Source organism: Heliconius melpomene, chromosome 11, assembly GCF_056956725.1.
Source record: "Heliconius melpomene rosina isolate 202511_hmr_F chromosome 11, ASM5695672v1, whole genome shotgun sequence".
In the NCBI taxonomy this organism is placed as follows: Eukaryota; Metazoa; Arthropoda; class Insecta; order Lepidoptera; family Nymphalidae; genus Heliconius; species Heliconius melpomene.
In genome coordinates, this window is record NC_140399.1 from 7,896,110 (window position 1) to 7,920,208 (window position 24,099).

A 24,099-nucleotide genomic window follows, 5' to 3' on the forward strand; every position below is an offset into this window, starting at 1 on the left:
TACTACGTAGTGTTAAGACACTCAGTTCTCCATTTTCCGCTGAATTTTCGAGATATTACGTGTTGAGTGGTGGAATAATTTGCATTTTTGATTTTGTTATTAAAACGTGGAAATTAAAAAAATCATTCTCCCGATTGGAAATCAAACCCACAAACGTCGTGTCAGATTCTCTGCTGCTAATCTACGACGGCCTCGTATATATGCTACATAAAAATTATAATTATAGATATAAATTACAATATAAAAATTGTTACAATAGACTAAAATAAACGAGAACATTGATCCCTATACAGCAATTGATATTTATTGTTTCGACACCAATGCAATTCATACTACAATAGCGAAGTGTGATGCTGAACTGAAACCGAGTGAACCTCAGTAAGACGGTACCCGTCCGGGGGGACGCGTCCGACGACGCCTTCCGACGACGACCTGTACCTATAAATTTGAACCCCTTACTACCGGGATGGGACCAACTGCAAATATCCTTCTGATATATTTATTTGGGCCGCAATGGCTCCTCAGATGAAAGGGTTGGTTATATTGTTTTGCATATACTGCTTAGGAAGAGGGGACGGTAAGTCAATTGTATATTTGATTAAAAATTCAATGTTTTTATTTGTTGTGTTTTTCAGTCAAAGATACAACATAAAGTAAGCAATTATATGTTTATTTTTTTTACTTTATGCTTCTCATATATATGACAAGGAGATTCTAGACAACCTAGGGCTTACACACTTAGTCCTCTATTTTTCGCCTAGTTTTGGAAACGTCCCAGCACTGTATTTTGTCTTAAGCTATAATAATAAGAATAGGTATTGATAATCATTTGCCCGAATAAGCACCGAACCCACAATCGTCAAATTCGTCTTTTAATTAAAATATCTATCTGAATATTAATTAAATAAGCCTTTCATAATAGATTAAAGCATTTTTGTTTCTAAAAAATAATTAATTTCCCTAAATGTGAATTGTACTAACAACCGACACGCTATCTTATTGCGCCACTATGGCCTCTCGTTATGATATGATGAATATTTTTTTAAAATATTAAATAAAGTAAATTCTATTACTACAACTATTTTCTAAAATAATAACAGAACAACCAGAGATCTTCGACGTGCTCTCCGTGATACAAGATGAGCTGCCAGAAGGCGTGTCACGGGTTCCAGGCAGGTGTCAGCTACCTTCAGTCCCTGAAACCGAATATACAGCATTCTCCCTCAACGAAAACGCTACTCTACATCAGCTAGCTGCCGGCATATTTTACAACACTTTCCCTGAAGACTTTTCTATATTGGCCGTTGTGAGATTACCTGGTAAGTGATAAACTGCAATATAAATACTATACGAATTCTTCCAATCACGCCTTATAGAGGTCTCTTGCTCTTTTCGTATTGAAAATAATGTGTAATAGAGATTAAGCACATTTTTTCCAGCTTCCCTGTATCCCACACATGGAAGGATAGGCAGAAGTAACCCGGAAACCTCCCACCGTTCCCATTAAGACACTTCTGTTGCCTCAAGCATATTTAAAGACAATTATTAGTATCATTTACGCAAAAGCCCAGTATTTAGTTCCGCAACACAACACGCAATGCTCCGAAAAATTCGGCGGAAAGTGTGAACGGAGTGTTTTGACACTAGTATCCCTCTGCGTAACCTGCTCTATGTGGGATAGCTTGAACCTGATTTATTATTACTTATGTTAACAAATATATCTATGGGTAGAAATAATACAATATTTATTTAGGTATATAAAACTTATTCAGGTACTCAACAAAACACACTTTTTGTGCTTTATTCGGATGCTGGCGATGAACAATTGCAGCTAGTCGTTGGTGAACTTATAGAATTATACTACGAAGACACACGAGGAGATCCTGAAGACCACGAGCTTATCACATTCCGAGATAATATCGCTGATGGAAGGTAGATCCAAAGTGTTTGCTACTTTTTTTTTAAGTATTAAGTTATAAATTATAAAAATAAAAGAATTGCACACTAATGAATGAATATATTAAGAAAATCCTATGTAATTACATAAAAATAAACAGAATTTTCTTGATTCCGTCTCCTATACCGAACGTAAATTTTACTAAATCTTTTACATTTTTTTTTGCTCAGATGGCACAGATTAGGAATAAGCATCAAAGGTGATTCAGTTTCATTGATCGTTGATTGCCAAATCAAAGGGACCTTGCCCTTACGACGCCACCCTGGCAGTACTTTTAATTTAGCCGGCGCCTTGGTCGTTGGCACTCAGATCACGCCAGACCAGTATTATGAGGTAAATGTATTACTTTTTAATTAAAATAATAATAATAAATATGTAGATAATTATGTAAAGCTGGTGGAATGATATTTATTGTCCTTAGGTGAGCCTGCCTCATTAATTTATTGTAGGTACTTTATTCATTTTTAACAAGCTTTTATAAATTAGCTTCTTTCTATATATATTTGTAAAGAAAACTTGAACGTGAAAATATATATTTTTTAATTTCAATTATTATTATGTAAAAAAAAATATAAAACTATGTACCTCAATATTTTTAAAAAATATATTACAAGGAACGTATCATACGTTTAAAAACATGTTAGTAAAATGCATATCGCTGTGCTGTTGCTACATTAAAAAAAAAAAAAAAATTAACAATAACTCCTTTGCGAATCTCTTGCTGTTTCTTATAACATAATATCAATAATCAATTTATATATAAATTATAAATATAAATCTATATATTTTTAACATAATATCAAAAATGTTTATAAATAAATACTGTTACTTATATAACCGTCATTAAAATTATAAATAACATAAACCATAAGCGCGACATGATGGATTTAATTTCCACTCGTGGAATAATTTAATTTCCAATCGTGCAAATAAAATATTGCTTTTAAAATATTTAATATTTTCATTTCCTTGTTCTGGTGATGAGCAGGCGTTGAGTTTCGTCACTCAACACACAATGCCTTCTATCAACAATTAAGTAATTAAATATCTCACAATATATCAACAATTAAGTCACACACTTCCCATCCAATATTCAACAAAACCCCACCAAATATAAATCCTCAATTCAATCATTAAACGTCATCAGATTCATTGACTCAATCTAAATTCCTATGACGTGACGAAACCATGCGCTAATAAGAACCTTGATTCACCAATTGTTACAGGGAGATATTGAATTGCTCCAGTTCGTTAATCAACCAGACCTTGCCTATGACATGTGTGAAGCTATAGCCCCTGACTGTGGCTTCGGCTACGATTATACACAGGAAGTAGATAGTAATAACGATTATGATAAAGAACCTGATTATGAAACTCAACCTTTAACAGAAGCACCTGATGGTGAGAGATACAACGAGTATGGGCCAAATAGGTTTTTTAATGAACCAAATCGATCGGATAATCTATGGGCAGCGGCTAATAGAGATTTGACAACGGTGAAACCATATTTTCAAGTACCAGAGAACTTCGGGATAACAGCTCCGTATCCGATACCTACAGATAATGGTAATGCATTACGTACTTCCAAATTTTACTTCACAAAATTAATTTATTGATTGATAAAATCATCTTTCTCGTAAGATTAATGAAATACATACTATTAATACATTCAATTATTTCTATTTAAAATTATATGATATCATAGTACCTTCTTTCAAAAATAGGTAATAGAGTGACCTTACACCAGGCTTACTTTGCTGCACACTGACGAAACGTAAAGCTAGCCGCACTAAGAATTCTTGTATCGTGGGTTCAAATATATATTTTAACCAAAGAGTTAAATTATATAAAGAAAACGCCAGTTAATGTAAATACATTAACTGGCGTTTTATAAGAAATATATATGTAATAAAAAAATATCAAGTATTGTTTTTTTTTTGACAGATGAAAACAGTATATTCGGGAGATTTACGGATACAGAAGAAATAATTCCTACGCCATCCAGTATTCAAATTATCACTCCTGGGTCTTTAGAAGTGGTCTCTGTAACGGTAAGATATTTTTCTTTATACATTTGTTATGTATTTATGTACGATGCTCATTTTTCTGACTATAAGTCGGTAGAAAAGATGTTACCCAGTCCAATAAAACAAACAAATTCTTATTAAATATGTTGATATAGAACAATAGTTAAGAATTACGAACGGAAATCGCAAACATAAATATAAATATTTAAATCACTATAGCTTTACAGTTACAGTACAAGCTACGAGTTGTGGCTACCTGTTACCTATAGATAGATGGCTGCGCAGATTTGTTTTTAATTTTTTTTTCTACTTTTGATAATGTAACTTCAGGACGGTCAATACTTGTATGTACTAGACCGTAGTGTAAGTTAAAGCAATGTTTAAGGCAAAACGCGACATCGATGATGAAACGGAAGCCTCTACACTCTCTACAACGGAATCTTCCTATACATCCATAACTACCGAAGATGCGGATTGGCTCACACACCCCGATTTAGAGGTAAAGTACCTTAGGAATGATATCCACTATAATTTTTATATATTTTAAAGATTTGGTTATTTTATATTTATAACGCGAAATTAAATCGATAAGAAGATTTGTGTCAAAATTGTTTCAAATTAATAGTAGTTAACATTTATTATAACTTTTATACCAAACTAGCCTTAACGCAGCTTTTCCCACTTGAAGTAATTGTTATACTAAATTTACCTAAATGATGTGTTATCAGATTAAGAATAACTTTACAGACATATCATTCTGATATGTAAACTATATTTCTGTTAGCTTTCATCTAAATCCGTTTACTAGTTTTTCGTGAAATTTCATTTGCGTGAAACCATTTTTCAAACTGTCACATTTGTAATATGAGTTCTATTGAATAAAAGAAATATATAAACTTTTTATATATTTTCATTTTTAATTTACAAAGCGTTTTCTAGTGGATTGCGAGCTTTAAATAAAGTCACACTAGCCAGTTTCTTTACAAAATTATTCATATATCTAAGACTACAGTATTTGGGTTTTATTCACTTCCATTTCTAATATAAAATTCATATTTGGTAGGTAAATAATTATTATTTGTGACATTTTGGGATATTTTATAGGATACGTCTACTTTTTAACCGACTTCTGTAAGAAAAGGAGGTTATCAATTCGACTGTATTTTTTTTTTTTTTTTTTTTATTTTTTTTATTTATTTATTTTTTTATGTTTGTTACCTCATAACTTTTAACTGGGTGGACCGATTTTGATAATTTTTTTTTTATTTGAAAGGTATAGCTTCCCGAATGGTCCCATTTTTTTTTGGTCCATGTCTGACAATGGTATCCATGAGAAAATCACATAAGTCTTAAATTTGCATTATGCATGTGCGCGACTAATAGCCGAATAACTCAATGTCGCGCCAACCGATTTTGATGATTCTTTTTTTATTTGAAAGGATACACTTCAAGGATAATTTGGTGAAAGTTTGGTTAGGTTTCGATTATGGAATCCGGAGAAAATTGAGAAAGTTTGTTTTTTTTGGTCAAAAATTAATTATACTGTAATAGTTACAAGCAAAAACTTTTTAAATTGATGTCAGAAGTGAGATTCCTGATCGTTGCATTTCTTTTCAACCAATCTCAAAAAAGAGGATGTTCTCATTTTCAACCAACTTCAAAAAAGGGAGATTCCGAATTCACCCGAATACTTTTTATGTTTGTTCTTGTCAATATACCAAAATGTAACTTTGCACAAAAATAATAGCTAATTAAATGAAGTTTTACATAGAACAATCACAACCACTCGTTGACAACCACTACCACCACCATCACCACTCGTTCAAGAAGCATCATTTTAAGATCTACGCATCACTAAAAATCGTAAAATAAATTAATTTTTAACAAAAACAAAAACCGACTTCTAACAACGCACTAAAAAGTGAAAAATAATTATATAAAGATTTTATAATTTTGAAGTCGGTGTCAAACTAATGCTACAACACCTTTACTACAATATCTAATTACTAAGCCTGTTTGTTCTACTTGGCACCGACTTCAAAATTATAAAATCTTTATATAATTATTTTTCACTTTTTAGTTCGTTGTTAGAAGTCGGTTTTTGTTTTTGTTAAAAATTAATTTATTGTAGCAATTACTAAGTATATCACATTATGCTTTTAAACATGTAATAATTTTTCAAAATTGGCAACATATTTTTGTATATTTGTTTGCATAATGTGTTTAGTCAGAGTCAATCAATTTTTATTTTACGTTACCAGACTGTTAAGAAATAAAAATATTAAAAATTTTATTCTCCCATATGGGAATCGATCACACAAATATCGCGATTTCAGTCCCACGCTTGTGCCAATGCAATACGGCGGTTTTTTAAAGGCTTTACTGCAAAACTGTGGCCTTATTTTTAACATTATTAAAGTATTCTTCACTTAGGAAAGGAAAATAATAATATTATTTTATTTAAGTCGCTTAAGTTAAGAGTGACGTGATGTAACTATGTTACGTATGTATTTGTTTTGTTAAGGGCAATGGGTCATCGAGGTACGACCCTACAGATACATATTACGACTATGGCAGTTCTGGCGTTTATATGGGGCCCAGAGGCTACCCTGGTCCCCCAGGTCCTCAGGGGCCTAGGGGGCCGAAAGGGGAAACTGGCAAACCAGGATCATTAGGTCAACAAGGATTTCCAGGTGCCCCTGGTCATGTCTTCGTAGTACCGGTAAGTAAATTTGTAATTAGTCCTTTCTGTTGTATTTTACTTTTTTTTACTTATTTTGTTATAAATGTGAAAAAATGAGGTTGGGTACACAACAATACAATTGGTTAAATATTTATTTTAATACATATTAGATATGGCTTACTTTCAGTTACAACAACCAGGCAATGAAAAAGGCCCAGATGCACAATCAGAAGCACTAAGACAGATATTGACCCAACATATGGTATGTTCTATATTCAAAATGATCTAAATAATTTTACCAACTATGTAACGACTCTAAAAAGAAAATATACAAAATATATTAACAAATAAAATGAAATTATATGATAATTTATTTAAGGCTTCTATGCGGGGTGCTGAAGGTCCTATGGGTCTAACGGGTCCCCCTGGTCCAGAGGGAGAAATAGGGTCTGAAGGACCTAAAGGAGAACAGGGTGACCAAGGAGAACCAGTAAGTTATTATTGATTGGAAAATAAATATTTTATATATTTTACTATAATGAGTCTTAAATAGCGAATGTTATTATTTTAGGGACCACCTGGCCCGAGAGGTATGCAAGGCCCACCAGGTCGACTTGGTCGAAGAGGTCATGCAGGTCGAGATGGAGAACGAGGATCACCAGGACCTGCAGGTCCTAAAGGAGTTCAAGGGTATCCTGGTCAATCAGGTATATCTGGAGATAAAGGTGAAAGGGGGACACCAGGACAGCAAGGTGAGACAGGCGCTCCTGGCCTTGATGGCCCACCAGGAGACGATGGACCTCCTGGACCACCCGGATTGGCTGGTGAACTGGTAACTATACTGTTACCGTTAAAATATTCTTTCTAAACTGTTTACTTAATGTAAGCATGTATATAAGAAATATTATGTGTGATATAATAGGGACCACGAGGATTCATGGGACCCAGAGGATTTCCAGGGCTGATAGGATATCCAGGAATACCAGGAAGTGAAGGACCACAAGGCACGAAGGGTGCATCGGGACAACCGGGGCCTCCAGGTTCACCGGGACAAACAGGGCCAATGGGACCTGCAGGATCGCCGGGACCTCAGGGTTCAATTGGAGCACCAGGGATCCAGGTACACAGAAATTATATGAAAATCTCTGCATACCTCTTTTGCCTCGTGCACTGTCGTCAACCGCTTTATTCGTGCTTTGTCCTTTGTCCTGATCCTCTCTCTGTCTTACTTGAATTCAGGCTTAGAACATTGTTTTTACACCCTTCTGTCAGAGTGGTAACTATTGCAACTCGCACTCTGATGATCTAATGAGCACTGCACCATCTGCGTACTATGATTATGATTATTTTTATGCGTTTGATTTATAGGGACCACAAGGTAAACCGGGAATATCAGGTCTTCCGGGACCCGAAGGTTCACCTGGAACTCCGGGTACTCCGGGACAACAAGGTTCGCCCGGTGAAATAGGATCTCCAGGACCTCAGGTAAATATTTTTCATTGGAAATATGTTATAAAAATATTTTCTTTATTTTAATTATATTATTTATACTCTTTGTAGGGTATGTTAGGATTTCCAGGACCTCGAGGATTAAAAGGAGATGATGGACCAAGAGGCTTGTCTGGTGACAAAGGAGATAAAGGAATTAGAGGTATGGTATACCAATGACTATGTCAGTTTAATTCAAGTAAATAAATATACGAATATCTTGTTTTGCGTAAGACATTTAGCAAGTAGTAGAATAGTATAGCAAGATTTTTAGTTGCGTTTATAAATTGCAGGAATTGAAGGAGAAAAAGGTGATATAGGGCTCAAAGGTGAACGCGGGCTGCCTGGGGAACCTGGACCTCCGGGTATTGAAGGGCCTGAAGGACAGAAAGTAAACAAAATATTTTTAAAATTTATAACTCCACTAAGGCTATATTTTCCAAAGCCTAATTACGTTAATTTTTATACTAATATATTTTTTTAATGTCTGTGTATATAAAGATTAAAGACATGTTTGAGTATTATTGTATCAGGGAACTGAAGGACCACGTGGCGAAACTGGGTCAATTGGACCAGTAGGTGAAAAGGGGGCAACTGGACCTCAAGGCCCCTTAGGATATCCTGGAACCCAAGGAGAGAAAGGAGACAAAGGTGCATCTGGACGCAGAGGCCGCCGAGGCACAAAAGGAATTGCAGTAAGCCTTTCATTTATTTATACTTTAATTTTTTTTATTCACGCTGTATCCTACACATAGCAAAATAGGTAGAGGGAACCTGAAAACCTAACGTTAAGTTCTCACTCCGTTCTCATTTTCTGCCAAATTCTTGAGCCATTGCGTGTTGAGTAGTGGAACTCAGCGCCATGCTTTACCTCATTTTCTTTTGATATTTATTTAGAACATAAATTATCAGCCATGCTGTCATTTTAAAAATCTTTTGCTTTCAGGGTCTCATCGGTATTCCTGGAGATCGTGGTGAAAGTGGTCCAAGAGTAAGTTGTGTTGTTTTTTTCTTATTAAATAAATTTTCGATCAAGTAACAACTTATTTTAATTGAAAAGAATACTTATTCACAATAATAAATAAATATTCTCATAATCATGATATTATGAGCCATTCTTCACTTCTTCAATAATTAAACTTGATATAATTACTTTAGGGTTACCGAGGACCACGAGGACGTAGAGGTTCTGACGGACCACCCGGACCAAAGGGTGATACAGGTCAACCGGGTCCTTCAGGATCTATTGGAGAAAGGGGACCGCAGGGGCTTGAAGGGCCACGAGGTTTTCCAGGGACAGCTGGTCCACCTGGGGCTGATGGTAAAGCTGGCTTACCTGGGACTCCCGGAGAAAGAGGGCCAACGGTATTAAATACTATTTCTTAATTTATTCTAGTATAAATATTCAGTATATACATATTTATTAGAATTACAATGAAATGTATATTTTTAAATATATAAAGTAGCTTAAGTATCTTACTGTTTTATAAAATTATTAAAGGAAAATTTCGATAATCTTAGGGAGAAACAGGATCACCTGGATTACCTGGACCACCTGGTTTATCTGGTTCTCAAGGACAAAATGGCGATCCTGGTCCTGCAGGTATACAAGGACCATCAGGGATACCGGGAACTCCAGGGGAGATTGGCACTCCAGGCGAAGCGGGGAAAGAAGGACCTCCTGGCCCTCCTGGACCAGAAGGCAAACCTGGTCCAGTTGGATCTCCGGGTATAGTGGGACCAAATGGAGAACCAGGGTTACCTGGTGTCCCAGTAAGTTTATTTTATAATATTGTCTCCAAAACATAGTACCGTACCGTAGTTACAGTTGCGGTTTCATCAACAGTGATAATGACAAAAAATACTGTATATATTTTATTTTTTTAAAATCAACTCCTCCTTTGTGGAAGTCGATCCAATGACTCCTGGTGCTTAGACACTGCGCCACTATTGCCTCTACATACTAATTAAGTGTATGTTATCATTTACAGGGTGTACCAGGATCCAAAGGAGATATGGGTCCAACAGGACCCCAAGGAGTTAGGGGTGATAAAGGGGAACAGGGTGAGACTGGTCATGAGGGCCCACAGGGTCCAATGGGACGTGAAGGGCCAAGGGGATCTCCCGGTTCTGGAGGACAGAAAGGGGAAGTTGGTGAACCTGGGCCTATAGGTATTTATATTTTTACTTAATTTTAATACTTCAACTAAAATATTTAAAATTACTATTTACTTCTAATGTCTACGTATATTTGACGTATATATTATATATATATTGATGACCATCGTGCCTCTCGCCTGAGGTCCTTGGTTACTGGTGCTAATTTGCATGTTCTTCCTCTCACTGCAACGCATAACTTTCCAAATTGTTTACCCTCACTTCTGGACTTAGCTCTTGTCTCTTCTGTTGATCACGTTGAAAAACACGGTCAATACCCTGCTCTGGCCTTTTCTTATCATGACCTTATTTACTTATCGTATAAAATTAAACCCCCAAAAGCTAAATCAAGAATTCTTCTGCGACGCAATTTTGGTGGAATAGACTGGAATCAACTGCGGGAAGACGCAGCTGCAACAAACTGGCACGAAATTTCAAATTATGCAACAATTAACGAGCAAGTTGCTGCCTTCAACTCCTTAATATTGCAACTTTATGATCATCACGCTCCATTGCGTCCTATTCGGGTGAGACATCTTCCTGCTCCCTGGCTAACTGAGGATATAAAAATGCTGCAAAGAAAGAAAAATATGGCAAAAGTACGTTATATTTTAAAGCCTAGTGACAAAAATAAACTTAAATACAACAAAGCTCGGAATCATTGCAATAGAGTGTGTAGAGATCATCAACGACGCCATATCCATAAATCTATACTTGATGAAGATGATTCTTCTAGAGTATGGAAATTTCTTGAATCCATAGGAGTAGGTAAAGCACGTCAAAACCTTAATCCTCAGAATATAAATCTAAACAAGCTAAATAAGCATTTCTCTTCTTCGAGTAACATTAATGATACTACCAAACAGAATACACTTAATCAAATCGCCGCTTTCGCCTCTCCTAATATTCCAAATTTTTTCTTTAGTCGATTTACGGAAAGTGATGTTAAGAAAAATATTATGGCTATTAGCTCCGATGCTGTTGGTGCTGACTGCGTCAGCCGTAAAATGATCATCCCCATACTTGATATCATTTGTCCCATCCTAACTTCCATGCTTAATTTTTCCATTGATTCCTGTGATTTCCCTTCAGCATGGAAGGAAGCACAAATCATTCCCTTACCTAAAAAGAACAATCCCACTTGTGATAACGATTACCGTCCAATTTCCATACTTCCTTTCTTATCCAAAGTCCTAGAACGCATGGTGCAAAGCCAACTCACTTATTTCCTTTCTAAAAATAACCTTCTAAATCCTTTGCAATCCGGTTTCCGCCCTGGTCATAGCACGATAACAGCACTTGTCAAAATAACCGATGATATCCGAATGGGTATGGACAGTCAAGAGGTCACGGTATTAGTGTTGCTGGATTTTAGTAATGCTTTTGGCACCGTAGATTTTGACATAATGCTTGCCACTTTAGGTTCTCTTAACATATCTCCTAATGTAATCGACTGGTTTCATAATTACCTGCATGGACGCCGTCAACGTATACGAATTTTTGATTCTTATTCGGACTGGTCCTCAGTCAATGCTGGCGTCCCGCAGGGTGGCGTGTTGTCTCCTCTGCTGTTTTCACTTTTTATTAATAATATTTCCCAACATATCACTTCTCTCTACCACCTATACGCAGATGATCTCCAAATTTATTGTAAGTCTAAAACCTCTGAGCTATCAGCGGCTATCAATACGATAAACAATAATTTAACGAAAATATCCGCATGGAGTAGGTGCTTTGGAGTACAATTGAATCCTAGCAAGTCTCAAGCCATTGTTGTTGGTAGTCCAAAGCTTATATCTAAAATTAGCATACCCGCCTTACCTGATATAATTTTAAATGGCCAAATTATACCGTATAGTAAATCAGTTAAAAATCTTGGTATCATCATCGATCACAATATGTCCTGGAATCCGCAGGTGAGTGAGGTGAGCAGAAAGATGTTTGCATCAGTAGGATATCTTTTCAGGCTACGTAATTTCCTTCCTATTCCGACAAAAATTGTGTTAGCACAGTCTCTACTTTTACCAATTCTTGATTATGCTGACTCTTGTTATCTTGATTTGAAAGAGGAGCAGTTAAACAAGCTTGAGCGATTACAAAATCTTGCTATTCGGTTTATTTTTGGATTAAAAAAGTACGACCATGTCTCTGACTTCCGCAAAAAGCTCAAGTGGCTCCCAATCCGTCTTCGCAGGAATACTCATATTCTCCGTCTTCTTTACTGTGTACTATTTGATCCACTAACACCACCATATCTTAAAGAGCGTTTCGAGTTTTTGGGGCACTCTCATTCCCGACATCTTCGCTCTGAACAAAATTTAATTCTAAAAATACCTTCACACTCCTCTTCCTTCCTCAGCAATTCTTTTACTGTCACATCCTCCCGACTTTGGAATGCCTTACCTCTGAATATCAGACGGGCAAAATCTTTAAAAACATTTAAGCGACTCCTAAAACTACACTACCATGCCCTCTAAACTGCCTTTTTGTATTGCCACCTATACTTATAAAATATGAAAGTGTATGTAGGTATGTATGTATGTATGTTTGTATGTATGTAAGTATGTATATATTTATGTATGTAAGTATATATGTGTAATGTGTACGTTTAATTAGGTATTTATATTTGTATATATTTAATATATGTATGCTGTTTGCTTTATAAATTTATTATAATTATTGTTTACACCTCAACCCTTTTCCTCCCTTTTTTTATCCTATGCCTTAAGGTTGCCTGGAAGAGATCGCTGTTTTAGCGATAAGGTCGCCTCTTGTACATTTCCGTCTTTTTTTTTTTTTTTGTTGTTGTCTATTTTATTGTTATTTTCCTTATGGGTGTACAATAAAGAGTATTATTATTATTATTATTATATTTAAAAGAAGTAAAATTAAAGTTTTTTTAAAATTATTTCTTGTGTAGTAAGTTAAGTAGGCTAACAAACACGTATTGAGGAATTATTTATAAGCTCATAAAATGTTTTTTATTTTGTCTAAAGGTCCAATCGGGCGAGATGGTCTACCAGGACCAAGAGGGCTAGCAGGAGTTCCTGGTCCAGTAGGAGTACCAGGTGAAGACGGAGATAAAGGAGAAGCCGGCCCCCCTGGTGAAAAAGGGTTTAAAGGTGCCACAGGAGAATCTGTAAGTATTTACTACTTATTTTGAGTCATATTCTCCTTCTCCATCTTCAACACCAATATATATTTTTTAAGATAAACAATCTGAGATTATACCTTGAACTCCATGGTTTGGAATTTGTCAAACAAATCCAAATTGTATCTGGTTAAATTATATTTGTTTTTATGCCCCCCGGTTGCGATGAATAGGGGATATTTATTAAACCAATAAAATAATAATATTAAATTTAAAAAAATATATTCACTAGCTTTTTCTTCTGCTCTACATGTCGTAACATTTAAGAGATACCAGAATATAGGTAAAAATATCGATGCATATCACCAAAGTAGTTGTATTTTTGAAAATTTTATTTCAGATATCGTTTAAACAAATTACAATACCTGCCATTGGAAGTACCCATCACAATAAAAAAATAGAAAGTCCATACGAGTTTAAAGAGATACGAACTGCATTGTACGAGAATATCGTTTGAAATACAATGCTTTATGTTCGTCACAGTGTTGTTGACTATATCGATTGAAAGTGATATTTGTTTCTGTTTCATTTTAGATACCTATGATTTATTTTAACGTTGTAAAAATAATAATTCTAAATATTCATCTAATTTATACTTAAATTGTTGGCAGTTAGTAGTTAATTTTATTGTTTTTTATTCATATTTTTTTGTAGATAACATTTACCAATTTTAGGGTCTCATTGGAGCACCTGGTATTCAAGGCTTGCGAGGAGAACCAGGTCCAGTTGGCTTACCGGGTGATAAAGGGCCTCCAGGAGATCCTGGACCGCAAGGAAGTCCTGGTACCGATGGACTCAGAGGTCCTCCGGGACCACTTGGAAAAATAGGACTAGAAGGGCCAAAAGGCGATCAAGGTCAAAGAGGAGACAGAGGTGATGTTGGACCTAAAGGTCCACCTGGTCCAGCTGGTCTGACTGGTGCTCCTGGTAGAAGAGGAGCAAAAGGTAACCAAGGAGAACAAGGTCCAAGAGGGCCAGAGGGGGAACATGGAGAAATTGGAAATCCTGGATCGCTTGGTCCACCTGGACCACCTGGAATAGAAGGCAAAATGGTAAGTAAGCTTATTTTGAGAAGGCTTCAGTCCTTGTGGTGCAGTGGATTAGCGTCTTACTATAAACAACATAATTTTGACTTTAATGCCCATTCAGGGAAATAAATTAATTTCTTACAAGATAGCAAAAAAGAAGTGCGACGCTTAGTTCCAACTTCCAACACACAATTTCTCGAATTCGGACGGAAAGCTGTAAACAAAATGTCTCTCTGCCTACCTTTGCGTGTGAGCTGATTTCGTGTGTATAGAGGATAAAAAATATACTTGTATATAATTAATTATAAGTACTTAATAAAATATTAATCTTGTTTTATTGTAAGTAAATATACTTATTAGAGTAATTAACAATAAAAAGGTTTGTGTCTTAAATACTATATTCTACTACTATATAATATATTCTTATTAAAGGGTCCGCGAGGTTCTATTGGGTTGAAAGGAGACGACGGACCTCCAGGAATACAAGGTGAACCGGGGTCTAAAGGCCTGGCTGGACCAGAAGGACCAAAAGGTGATCAAGGTCCTGCTGGGTTTCCTGGAGACAGAGGAGAACCAGGACCTCAAGGTATAAAAGGAGAACCGGGATCAGATGGACCGGAAGGTAGTGCTGGTCCTCCAGGCCCACCTGGACCAACAGGTGCAGCTGGCAAACCTGGTGAAACTGGCTTACCTGGCAGCCCTGTGAGTATTTAATTTTTTGTGTATTTTATAAGTATTGTAAACATTAGTAATATAAACATTTTCTTATACAGGGCACCGAAGGTCCAGCAGGTATACAAGGTAATCCAGGAGTACCTGGTGAAAAAGGTGATGCTGGCTCTATGGGTGCAAAAGGAGAAATTGGTCCAGCAGGAGCTATTGGACCACAAGGGCCAGAAGGACAGAGAGGGTTACGTGGACTACAAGGGCCGCCGGTGAATATACTTGTTTTTATATATATTATATTTGCTTAATAAAATAAATATTTTCTCAGCTTCACGCTGTATCCCGCACACAGCAGATTATGCAGAGGGAATCTAATATTAAGACACTCTGTTCCCCACTGTCTGCCGAATTCTGAAGGCATTGCGTGTTGAGTGGCAGAACTCAACGCCGCGCTCTACATCGACACCAGAGCGAAGCAATAAAAATATAAATTTAAATAAACATTTTAACTCCTCGAGTGGGGATCGAACCCACAAGCACCCCGGCGTCACGATTGGCCTCAAACTGTAGTATACTTAAATGATAAAAATAATTGAAATATAATATGTGTATAAGCATATTATACGTTAATTTTTAATATAGTATTATAATATAATGTTTTTTAAACATAATTTGCACTGAAACGTTGGTTTTTATTTTTTACAGCTTTCACTTATCAAACTTTATCTGTAAGAGGTGGTTGAGGCATTTAGTTCGCTTTTACATAGATACATTTTATATACATACCTACATACATTCTAGTTTTTCTCATTATGTATATTATAATTGCGTACATTAAAAATATTCTATACGCTATATAATTATAATATTTGGACAGGGAGATGTAGGAGCTCCGGGTATTATGGGAGTCCCTGGTAACCCTGGAACATCAGGACCTCTAGGACCTCAGGGGATGAAAGGAGAAAAGGGCAATAACGGTCCAAAAGGACATATTGGTGACACTGGCCCAATGGGACTAAAGGGTGATCAAGGTGAAATGGGAAAACTGGGTCCACAAGGTCCAATCGGTCCCGCCGGTCCCAAGGGAGACATAGTAAGTGATAAATAATATATTATAGTATTATCGTATATTATATAGAACGAAGGTTACAAAATAATTACATAAAATTATTTGACTGACTTGTTCCTCTTTTCCTGCTATATAACTCTTGTCTTACACACAAATTACTAAATGATTTATGCCGTTTAATAAATATAAGAAACTTAATAATAAAACAAATGTTATTGTTTCAGGGTGCTATAGGTCCAGTAGGCTCTAAGGGCGATTCAGGGCCGCCAGGATCATCCGGCCCAGAGGGACCTCTTGGGCCTAAAGGTTCACCAGGTCCTGAAGGTCGGCCGGGTCTACCAGGATCTCCAGGACCTCCAGGCCCACCTGGACCACCCGCACCCGCTCCACAAATACCAGCAGACCTATTTCAGTCTAGACGACGACGAAGTGTTGAAGACACTACAGAGACTACGACCGATGACAACTTAGATGATGGTAATTTTTTGTAAGCTTCACGCTGTAACCCGCATATAGCAGAATAAGAAGAGGGAACCCGTTGTTATGACACTCCGTTCCCCATGTTCTGCCCAATTTTCAAGATATTATTTACAGTAACAAGCTGTCCCGCTACACAACGGCGGCCTTTAAATAGGAATAGTAAATTATTTATAATATTATTATTGATTTTCTTAAATGTTGGAAGATAATCTGGTTAATATTTTTTTTATTTGGTATATTTTAAAAAATCTCAATTCAACGGCGGTTATAATAAATTAAATAAATGATTGCTTAGTTTTGCACAAAATTATTAAGGAGATTAGCTTTCTTGGAAACAGATTATAATCAAAATTCCACCTAATTCTATAATGGTATTTGACGTGATGGGAAAAGATTGACGTCCTTTCTGACATTATAATTTAGGGTCAAGGCCTTTTTTGGAACATTAAAACATAATACCTTGAGTAAACTTATTTTGTATCACAATTAAAATAAAACGAATAAATTAATTTAATATATTATATTAGGTATATAATGTGGTGGTAGTGAATCTCGAATCACACTCAAGATAAAGTCTAGCAAAATATTTTAGGTACTCCCCATTAAGGATCATTTCTTAATTCTTATGACAAACAAAGTGTAGGATTAAAAGCAAAAATATATCGAATTTTGAACTTTTTTAAATATTGTAGAATAATAGTAAAAATAAAAAATCCATGTTAATCGAAATGCAAATGTAATTTATACATATATATATTAACGTGTCTGTATGACTGAAAGCTGGATAATGAATCTACGTAGTATAAATTTCACATAGTTACATTTTAAAGTCGACATCGAGTTTCACTACTTAACCTAAAATGTTTCTGAAATCAGGCGGTCATTGGGGAACTATTTTTTAACACTAGGTTCCCCCTGCTTACTTTTCACAATTTTACAGAAATAGATGAGGAAGTAGAATGGGCGCGAGAGATCATGTCCGGTGTGATAGAGGCGCGCGCTGCCCTCGACGGCGCGCGGCGACCTCGCGGCTCGAGGCGGAACCCTGCACTTTCTTGCAAGGATTTACGCAATTCTCATGCTAATATGACTGACGGTAAGTTAAAAAGGCTATATGTAATCTTCTTCTTCTTCTTCCTGGCATTAATCCCGGCTATTACCAGGGTCTGCCTTCCTACTTACCCTACTCCACTTTGCACGATCTTTTGCGTCCTCGGTGGTTAGACCATTGGCTCTCATGTCCTGCATCACGACATCCAACCAGCGCTTCCTTGGGCGTCCGGGAGGTCGCGCCCCAGGAACTAGTATAGCAAGGCACTTGCGTCCGACATAGTTCTTAGGCCGGCGCGTAACGTGGCCAAACCATCTCAAGCGACGCTCTTGGAGCTTATCCGCTACGTCACGGACCCCAAGACTACCTCGAATGAATGTGTTGCGTATGCGGTCAGACCGCGTTACGCCGCACATCCACCTCAGCATCTTCATTTCCGTGACGTGAAGCCCCAGAGTGTGCCGAGATAGTGCTGGCCAACATTCGCTGCCGTATAAAAGAACCGGTCGGACGATGCTCTTGTATATCAGCCCCTTGAGCTTGGGCGGTATTCTGCGGTCGCAGACCACACCAGTGACCTCCCGCCATTTGGCCCAGGCAGCGCTTATCCGGCCATGGACATCGTGGTCGATGCCTCCAGACTCGTGCATAACGGATCCAAGGTACCTGAACTTCTCCGACTTAACGGCTGGCTCAGGACCTATAAGGATGGTGCTCGAGTCCCGGCTCCCGCAGGCCATGTACTCTGTCTTCGACACATTTAGTTTAAGACCGCCGTTCTCAAGCGTACCCTTCCAGAGGTTCACTTTACGCTCCAGCGTCAGTCGGTTCTCGGCAATGAGTGCTATGTCATCGGCATACATCATCAGCCATGGAGGCTGGTCCTGGATGTGAGCCGAGACAGTATCAAGCACTACATTGAACAAGAACGGACTAAGAGCCGAGCCCTGGTGAACCCCCACTGTAATCGGGAAGGGTCTAGTGTCGCCAACAGCAGTCCTAACCATAGAAGCGGAATCGTGGTACATGCCTCTGATAATCTCAATATAGGCCTCAGGGATCCCTTTGGATCGCAATGCCCACCAGATACACTGACGAGGCACACAGTCAAAGGCCTTCTGCAGATCTAAAAAGGCCACGTGCAGAGCTCTCCTTTTTTCCCTGTATGCCTCCATCAAAGTTCTGAGGGCGAAAATGGCGTCCATGGTGCCCGATCCTGGCTGAAATCCATATTGAGACTCAGAGACAGTACACTCTCGGCGGAGCCTGAGGTCGATCATGCGCTCGAAGAGCTTCATGGTATGACTCATAAGCTTAATGCCCCTATAACTACCACAATCTTGAACACTGCCCCTTCCCTTGTAAATAGGGGTAATAAAGCTAAGCCGCCACTGATGCGGCATCTTACCAGTGTTCAAGATATGGTTAAAAAGGTCAGTAAGCATGAGCACACCAAGAGAGCCCAACGATTTCCACGCTTCGATCGGGATGTCGTCAGGTCCCACCGCTTTTCCGTTCTTCATGCGTCGAAGGCAATTACGTGTTTCGTCAAGGGTTATTGGGGCAATAAGTCCGAGGTTAGGCGGTGGGTCGTGATGAAGACTGCATGGGTGCTGAGTATTCAGCAACTCCTGGAAGTAGCTTCTCCACCTCTCCTTCACAGAGGCATGACTACAGAGCAGCGTGCCCTGGGAATCTTTGACGCAAAGACATTTTGCGATATCTTGCGTCACTTTGTCCCGGGAACGTGCCAGTTTGTAAATGAGCTTCTGCCCCTCCACAGTTTCAAGTTTATCATACAATGGTGACAAACTCTCACTGCGGGCTCTGGCTACAGCTCTTTTACTGGCACGTTTAGCTACTGTGTACTCCAGTCTGTCTTCAGGAGAGTTGGATTCCTGCCACTTCTTAAAGGCAGCCTTCTTTTCACGAGTAACCTCCTGCACCTCGTCATTCCACCACCATGTCTCCCTGTCGATGACACGTCCTCCCCTAGAAAGGCCAAGAACTCGCCTGCCCGCCGCAATGATTGCCGACTGAGCCCGATCCCAAGCATCCTGAGCAGTCTCGGTGTTAGTCGAAATATCGTGACTTTTCACCTCTGCCAGGAAGTCGGTCTGCATCGGTCCATTCAGCAACCACCACTTGATCCGAGGCCTACGTTTCTCGGCTACTTTCTTCTTCGGAGTGACGTTAAAGTCCATGACAAGAAGACGATGTTGGGCCGTTAGGCTTTCGCCTGGAATGACCTTACAGTTAGTTACCCTGCCCATATGACACCGTCTGGTCAATAAGTAGTCTATTTGAGTTGAGTGGGACCCGCTCTTATACGTGATAAGGTGCTGAGAATTCTTTTGGAAGAACGTATTCACGACGGCCAGATCAGACGCAATACAGGTTCTCAGAATGTTTTCTCCCTCTGCATTGCGAAGACCGTGCCCAAAACCCCCGTGAACACGTTCATACGGCTCAGCAGCCTTACCGACGTGCCCGTTCAAATCCCCCCCAACTAAGACCACTTCGGTACACGGCACAGCAAGTAGCACCCCTTCATACTGCTCCCAGAATGTCTCCTTTTCGGCCGCGCTACATCCCGCCTGGGGAGCATAGGCACTGATTAAGTTTGTGATGACGCCCTCAATCAGTACCCTCACTCGCATCAAGCGGTCGGAGCGACGGTCAACTTCAAGGAGCCCATTCTGAAGCTCTTCAGATAGCACTACCGCTACACCGTTTCTACCCGAAGGTGACCCAGTGTATATAAGCCGGTAACCCTGTCCGATGTTACGGGACTTATTGCCCTTCCAGCGTGTTTCCTGGAGGAAGGCACACTGGACCCGACGTCTCATGAGTACATCTGCGAGTTCCCTGCATCGTCCGGTCAGAGAGCCAATATTCCACGTTGCAAAGCGGAGTTTCCTTCTGGGTACTAGCGTCTTTAGCCGTGCCCGTACATGACACGGTAGCCCTTGCCCACTTGTCGCAGGTGTAGGGCGATGTGCCTGCGCGTCGTTTTGCGGCGACGCCCTAGCCGTACCCAGTCTGTTGTTTTGTCGGTCCATATAAGTGGCGGTTGGCGGTTTTTAAATGGAGCGACTGCCGTCTGACCTCCAAAACCCCTTTGTGGGGAAAAACCGAGGAAGGGAGAGGAAAAATAGAAGGGGTAGGATAGGTAGAAGGAGGGAGCTAAGGGAAGGAGGGGGGGAGTTAGGACACCATTCTTACGGACTGGATGAGGATGTAAGAGTGGCGGCTCGAGGATCCGGGGTCGCGTACCCGTATGCCCACAAACAAATATCGGACAGATATTAGTCAGGACATCCTCTGGTCCTGGACATTCCTTAAAAAGGCTATATGTAATATTCTTTTTAATTAAGGGTCCTAATTTAGGCAATTAAAATCATCTCAATTTCTACCTTTAATTACAGTCATCTAAACCGATACCTAAATAAATAAATTGCAAAAACGAGAGCTGTTATTTTTTTGTTCCGTATAAATAGGAGACATATTTGCGACAAAAGAAACTAAAAGCTCTTGTTTATGTTCATAATATAAGTTAACGTTTAAATTTATTTAATACACTGATATTTTTAATAGTTTAAATATATATTCTATACTCAAATCCGTCATGTAATCCAATTCTATTAACTAAACAGATTTCTACTGGATAGACGCGCGTGGCGGCTCCTCGCGCCCTATACGGGTTTACTGTAAGGGCTACGCTACCTGCGTGTACCCTGATAATATTGACGACGCTGTTTATTCAGACGCGGGTCACAGGTTCTCCCAAATTGATAACGGATATCGGGTAAGTAAATAAATAAATGTTCTCCTAGCATAAAAAATCCAATCAAATAATCTGAATTAATAGTTTTGACAAACTATATATACTTCATCTTCATCAAAATCAACTAACAATTATTTATTATAATAATTTCAGCTAAACTTTTGAAAATTAAATAATAAAACTAAGGATTTTAATTTTTTTTTATTCACTGCCAATTGGCCCTAGGGCCTAGACAGAGATATTTTTATTCAAATAAATAAAAGTACCAAAAATTAATTTGCTATGATCATGCTATATTTAATATAATCTTAATCTATATATATAAAATCGAAAGGTCACTCACTCATCACGAAATCTCAGAAACTACATGTGCTAGGAGTCTCAAATTTTGCATAGGAGTTACTTATAGGACGTAGGTGCTCGCTAAGACGGCAATTTGCAATATTCGACTTCTAAGGGGTTCTTTTTGGGGTCGAAAGTTTGTATGAAACTACGTTAGTACAAACGCTAGGAGTCTCAAATTTTGCATAGACGTCACTACGACGTAGTCATGGTGACAGAAATTAATAATAACATAGTTCACGCGGGTGAAACCGCGAGCGGGCCGCTAGTATAATATAATTTTTATGGGTCTGAGCATACGTGTATATAATAAAATTCCACTGTGTATTCTAGATTTGCCACTTCCAAAATTTTAAATATCAGTAAAAAAAATTCTGACAAGTAAAGCTTATTACACTGTTCAAGAATACTTAGAGGACAAACATGTATGGAATTAATGTCTATTGAATGTAATGCAGGATAGCTGCCAACTAATGTAATAGATTGTACCATTGATTTTGAAAAGAGCAACTGTTGAGTTTCTTGCCGGCTCTTCTCAGCAGAACTGCCTTCCGAACCGGTGGTAGCTTTTTGTTCATATGTTCATTCGACGATTCAAAAGTGCTTGTAATAATTGCCTATTTGAATAAAGAATAATTTGAATTTGAATTTGAATTAGTAAAATAATAACGAAAAATCGTACATATTTAAATATTTTTTCTACTGCCAGATAACGTACGAGAACTCTGGCTCTGGCGCCATACAACTGCGCTTCCTGCGTCTACTATCGAACGGCGCTAGACAAAACTTTACATACAATTGTATCAACACTATAGTTGCTCAAAGGTAAGTTGTTTAGATTTTACTACTGCGACGGATGTGAGTTCGATTCCATCTAGAGGGAACGAATGATTTATCATTGTATACAACTATTCCTTAATAGAGGAACAGAGAACCTATTGTAAAGGTCTGATTCTCCGTCCGCCTGATGTAAACCTACATAAAAGATAATACAAATAGAGATAATATAACAGATTCGTCTGAAAGAATCTAGCATTGAGAAACTCTATTTTCAACTTTATATTAGGTATAGTAAATAAAGCACATTTTGAAATGTGTAAAAATAATAAGAAAAAAATTGTACATTTTGGCCTGTAGCTCCATTACATATTAATTAAACGCTATTACATACATATTATAATCCCACAAAATTAAATTAGAGTAATGAATAAGAGTGCCATTGGAGAGGCCTATGTCCAGCAGTGGACGAGGACAGGCTGATGATGATGATGATGGATGAATCTTAAAACATTGTATTACAGATCGGACATACCTACTGATCTAATAAGAGGGAATGGCGTCAGATTATACGGACAGAGCAACGTGGAGTTCAAGGAGCCGCAGATACTAAAGGACAACTGCAAAGTAATTATCTAATATTTATTTTTATTATTAGCTTTAAATTATTCTTTGTAATAATTTGTTTCTTTTAACAAAAAAACTTTTTTACATTATAAAGAGTTAACATTATTTTTTGTCTTTTTTCTCGGAAACCACAAGTCATAGTACCGAAATAACCTTTTTTAAAATATTTATAAATATTCAAAAATATCGTGTAACTTCTTTCTTCCAATAATAATAATAAATCAAAACTCCAGGACGGAACAGGAGAAATAGTATTCCAAGTGAAGACATCTAGAAGTGAGCGATTACCCATCAGCGACTTCCAACCAGCGTCGTTCCTGGACGCCCAGCACGAGTTCTCCTTCACGCCGGGCCCCGTCTGTTTCACCTAACATTATGTACTTACTTAAGGATATCTTTGTAAATATTGTAAATAAATGTTGCGACGATTTCGATTATTTATTTAATTTTATTTGAAAGTATTTCGCAGTCAATCATCGCGGCTGTAATATTGCAGACTACTAAATACGGTAAATAAGAATGTGAGCCAAGGTGAAATGCTATTATATGTATAAACTAGTGACCGCTTGAACTCCATAATTATTAATATAATAATATGCATTTCTAATATAATTTTAAAAACAATATCTAGGCCTATATTAAAAGTTTAGTTTTAGCTAATTTAATATGTTATTTACAGAAAATTTCTCGAACACATTCTTTAAAACGGCAATATCTTTTAAAAAAATCAGCGTCCCGCTGTATCGCGCACACAGCAGGATAGGCAGAGGGAACACAGTGTTAAGACACTCCGTTCCCCATTTTCCGCC

At 37.9% G+C, this 24,099-nt stretch overlaps 1 protein-coding gene across 1 annotated transcript; it reads left to right on the forward strand.

Annotated features, from left to right (window-relative positions):
* Positions 1–388: 388 nt before the first annotated feature.
* LOC146534697 (uncharacterized) lies at positions 389–23,727 on the forward strand. Its single transcript, XM_085192921.1, has 31 exons — positions 389–577; positions 1,101–1,319; positions 1,773–1,932; positions 2,128–2,290; positions 3,184–3,523; positions 3,902–4,008; positions 4,370–4,483; positions 6,509–6,706; positions 6,855–6,929; positions 7,047–7,157; positions 7,239–7,499; positions 7,590–7,787; positions 8,036–8,152; positions 8,228–8,318; positions 8,449–8,546; positions 8,689–8,850; positions 9,102–9,146; positions 9,314–9,520; positions 9,677–9,928; positions 10,147–10,327; positions 13,309–13,451; positions 14,138–14,515; positions 14,924–15,193; positions 15,265–15,426; positions 16,035–16,250; positions 16,451–16,703; positions 17,647–17,802; positions 21,414–21,565; positions 22,596–22,711; positions 23,188–23,290; positions 23,524–23,727. Exons 1-31 carry the CDS (start codon positions 514–516, stop codon positions 23,659–23,661), a joined length of 5,250 nt encoding a protein of 1,749 aa, XP_085049047.1. The 5' UTR covers positions 389–513; the 3' UTR covers positions 23,662–23,727.
* Positions 23,728–24,099: the final 372 nt, after the last annotated feature.

What these genes read in the sequence shown, in the direction of transcription:
- LOC146534697 (XM_085192921.1), top strand. Translation starts at nt 514, where the DNA reads ATGGCTCCTCAGATGAAAGGGTTGGTTATATTGTTTTGCATATACTGC. An exon ending in GTCATGTCTTCGTAGTACCG is followed by an intron (nt 6,707 to 6,854) that starts GTAAGTAAATTT and finishes GCTTACTTTCAG; the next exon opens with TTACAACAACCAGGCAATGA. An exon ending in AGGAGATAAAGGAATTAGAG is followed by an intron (nt 8,319 to 8,448) that starts GTATGGTATACC and finishes TATAAATTGCAG; the next exon opens with GAATTGAAGGAGAAAAAGGT.